Genomic DNA, 3,336 nt, shown 5'->3' with positions numbered 1-3,336 from the left:
CACGTCAAAAACCACCTCCATAGCGTCATTGTTCGTTGAAGCGTCATTGTTCGTGGGCTTGGTGTCTGTGCCACTGCACGGATCACTAATCAATTCGCTCCCGCTATGCAGATGGTCCGTTACGTCATCGCTCATCTGCTGCTACCTGCGCTTGCGCATGCGGTAGCGCCGGCGGAACATGGCTTCAGCTGTCCTGGAAACGACGAAGGCAGCGCATGCCCTCTGCCTATCGTCAAATGCCTGGCTCGACCAGAAGAGGGACTCTGGGCAGCTGAGCTCAACCAAGCCTGGACGGTTGCATCATCATCGACATCCACGAGCCCGACACCTATAAAAGAACAAGGACCTTCAACGGAGCGCTGTGGGCTTGGTGTCTGTGCCACTGCACGGATCACTAATCAATTCGCTCCCGCTATGCAGATGGTCCTTTACGTCATCGCTCATCTGCTGCTACCTGCGCTTGCGCATGCGGTAGCGCCGGCGGAACATGGCTTCAGCTGTCCTGGAAACGACGAAGGCAGCGCATGCCCTCTGCCTATCGTCAAATGCCTGGCTCGACCAGAAGAGGGACTCTGGGCAGCTGAGCTCAACCAAGCCTGGACGGTTGCATCATCATCGACATCCACGAGCCCGACACCTATAAAAGAACAAGGACCTTCAACGGAGCGCTGTGGGCTTGGTGTCTGTGCCACTGCACGGATCACTAATCAATTCGCTCCCGCTATGCAGGTTGGTGAGCCCTACGTTGTCTTTTCGAAAAGATCTGGTAATTACTTTCTGGTACAGCTGCCAAGCCCGCATTGCTGTATGGTTATTATTGCCGAGTGTGTCCATGTAATTCGTGCACTACTAATTCTAGCTGGAGATGTTGAAACTAACCCTGGCCCTTCAAATATCTCTGAGAACCTTCTTGCTGAATTGCGTAAGCTGTCTACAGGTCAAACACAACTAATTGCAGAAGTACAGGGCTTGAAGTCTCAGCTCGGTAACACCGATAAAACAATTGGCGAACTGAACAAAAGATTATCAGACCTTGAAAGTCATTATCAGTCTCTGGTACCACTTCGAAAAGAAATAGAAGTCCTGCGCGTTAACACGGAGCAGACCTCCTGCAGAATCTTTGCACTAGAAGCCCGTATTGATGACGCTGAAAATCGCTCAAGGCGAAACAACCTAATATTTTACGGTATCCCGGACCCTTCCGCATCTGAAACATTTTCTGAATCGGAGCGGCTGGTAATGAATCTTTGCCGGGACAACCTACAGGTTCACTTAGAACCAAGAGATATCGAACGCGCGCATCGTCTCGGTCGACATTCACCTGAACGCTCCCGGCCCATAATCGTGAAGATTGCTCTGCACAAGACAAAAACTGCAATATTATCGAATGGTCGCAAGCTTAAGGGGACAAGTTACGGCATAGGTGAAGACTTCTCACGCTCAGTCCAAAATGCTAGAAAACAACTAATTGCTTTTGCGAGAAGTAACAACAAGCCATTTTCAATGCACTTCAAAACACTGCACATGAATCAGAAGCGCTACATTTTCGACGCCGAATCAAACACCGTCAAAGAACTATCGTAGCAATCAAGCCACCGGGAAAAAAAAACGACCGCTGTTGCGGTTACTAGCAAAACTCTTTCACTTTCTGTTATTTACACTAACATTCGCAGTTTCCTACCCAAACGGGAACTTATATCTAGCACTGTATCATCCTCTGAAAGCAATGTGCTATTACTTACCGAAACGTGGTTAACTGATGACATCCGTGATGACGAAGTTCTGTCAGAATTACCAAACTTCCAGTTGTACAGGAATAACCGCGCATCTACTCGTGGTGGCGGTGTACTCATTGCTGTTCACGAGCAATTATCTTGCTCAGTCGTACATATTAAAACAGAGCTAGAAATGCTCTGGGTACTTATTAAGGCACATCCTCAGTCCGTTGTACTGGGCGTTTGCTACCGACCACCCCGTGCTAGTTCCAATTTTAGCAACCAACTTAATCAGGCCATGTGCCAGCTCACGTCTGCTCATCCAAACGCGCACGTACTTTTATTCGGTGATTTTAATTTCCCACAAATAGAATGGCGCACCAGCAATGTGCATTCATCTACGGGTGTAGGTGAAGCTAATGCGTTTCTTGATATTTGCCTAAACTTCAACATGACCCAACTAGTCACAGAGCCAACACGTGTATCGCAAGATACAGCCAGTGTCCTGGATCTGATACTAACCAACAATCCTGAAAGCCTGTCACGCATTCACTATCTACCCGAAATCAGTGACCATAAGACAATTCACGCCACTTTTTCTTTTCAACCGCTTAAACGAGAAACCTACAAAAAAACGATCCATCTATATGACAGAGGGGATTACGAAACAATAAACGAAGCTCTTAGCGCATTCTTCCACACTTTCCAAGCAACTTTACATCAACACACAGTAGATACGAATTGGACCCGCTTCATCGGTAAACTGACGGAGCTAACCGATAAATTCATACCTAAAGTCAGCTTCACAAGCACCTGCAACAAACCCTGGTTTACTAAAAATCTAAAACGCCTTGAAAATAAAAAGAAACGTTTATTCCGATCTGCCAAACGTGCAGGTCAACCGAGTGTATGGGATAGGTACTATGAGGCTGACCGCAATTATCTTTTAGCCCTGCGCAAAGCAAAAAACTTCTTCTATAACACAGACCTACCCAAGCTACTGCAGACTAATCCCAGACAGTTCTGGAAAACACTTAAGGCTGACAAACCGTGTGACACTGTACTAACCCTTGAATCTGGTGAAGCTATTACTGACGGGGAATGTGCGAATCTATTCAACGCTTCTTTTGCTACAGTTTTTACTGATGAACCAAGCATACACTCCCGCATACCTTCACTTGGCTTTAATTGTAATCATGACATGCCAGCAATCAATTTCTGCGCAAATGGAATATTGTCTATAATAGAAAAAATGAAATTGTCATCCTCTGCGGGCATGGATGGTATCAATTCCAAAATTCTAAAAAATGTTAAAGAGAGTGCTTCGCTCTTTCTTGCTCTAATATTTTCCCAGTCCCTTTCCTCAGGAATCATCCCATGTGACTGGAAGATAGGGAAGGTCGTTCCGGTCTTCAAATCAGGCGATAGAAACTCTCCACTTAACTATCGCCCCATCTCCCTAACAAGCGTCCCCTGCAAGATCATGGAGCATGTCATCTACTCCCACATAATGAATTTTCTCGACAGCAATAATTTTTTTCACCCTTCACAACACGGCTTCCGCAAGGGGTTGTCGTGTGAAACACAGCTGGCAGCCTTCTTGCATGACATTCATACTAAC

At 46.4% G+C, this 3,336-nt stretch overlaps 1 protein-coding gene across 1 annotated transcript; it reads left to right on the top strand.

The window, feature by feature from the left end:
• The first annotated feature begins 241 nt into the window (after positions 1-241).
• On the top strand, positions 242-2,775 carry LOC119159827 (uncharacterized). Its single transcript, XM_037412666.2, has one exon. The coding sequence runs from the start codon at positions 415-417 to the stop codon at positions 1,582-1,584; it is 1,170 nt and encodes a 389-aa protein (XP_037268563.2). The 5' UTR covers positions 242-414; the 3' UTR covers positions 1,585-2,775.
• Positions 2,776-3,336: the final 561 nt, after the last annotated feature.

The sequence above is a fragment of the Rhipicephalus microplus genome, unplaced genomic scaffold (assembly GCF_043290135.1).
Source record: "Rhipicephalus microplus isolate Deutch F79 unplaced genomic scaffold, USDA_Rmic scaffold_18, whole genome shotgun sequence".
Lineage (NCBI taxonomy): Eukaryota > Metazoa > Arthropoda > Arachnida > Ixodida > Ixodidae > Rhipicephalus > Rhipicephalus microplus.
Note: the sequence above shows the minus strand (reverse complement) of the source record. Positions and strands in the feature narration are given on the sequence as shown.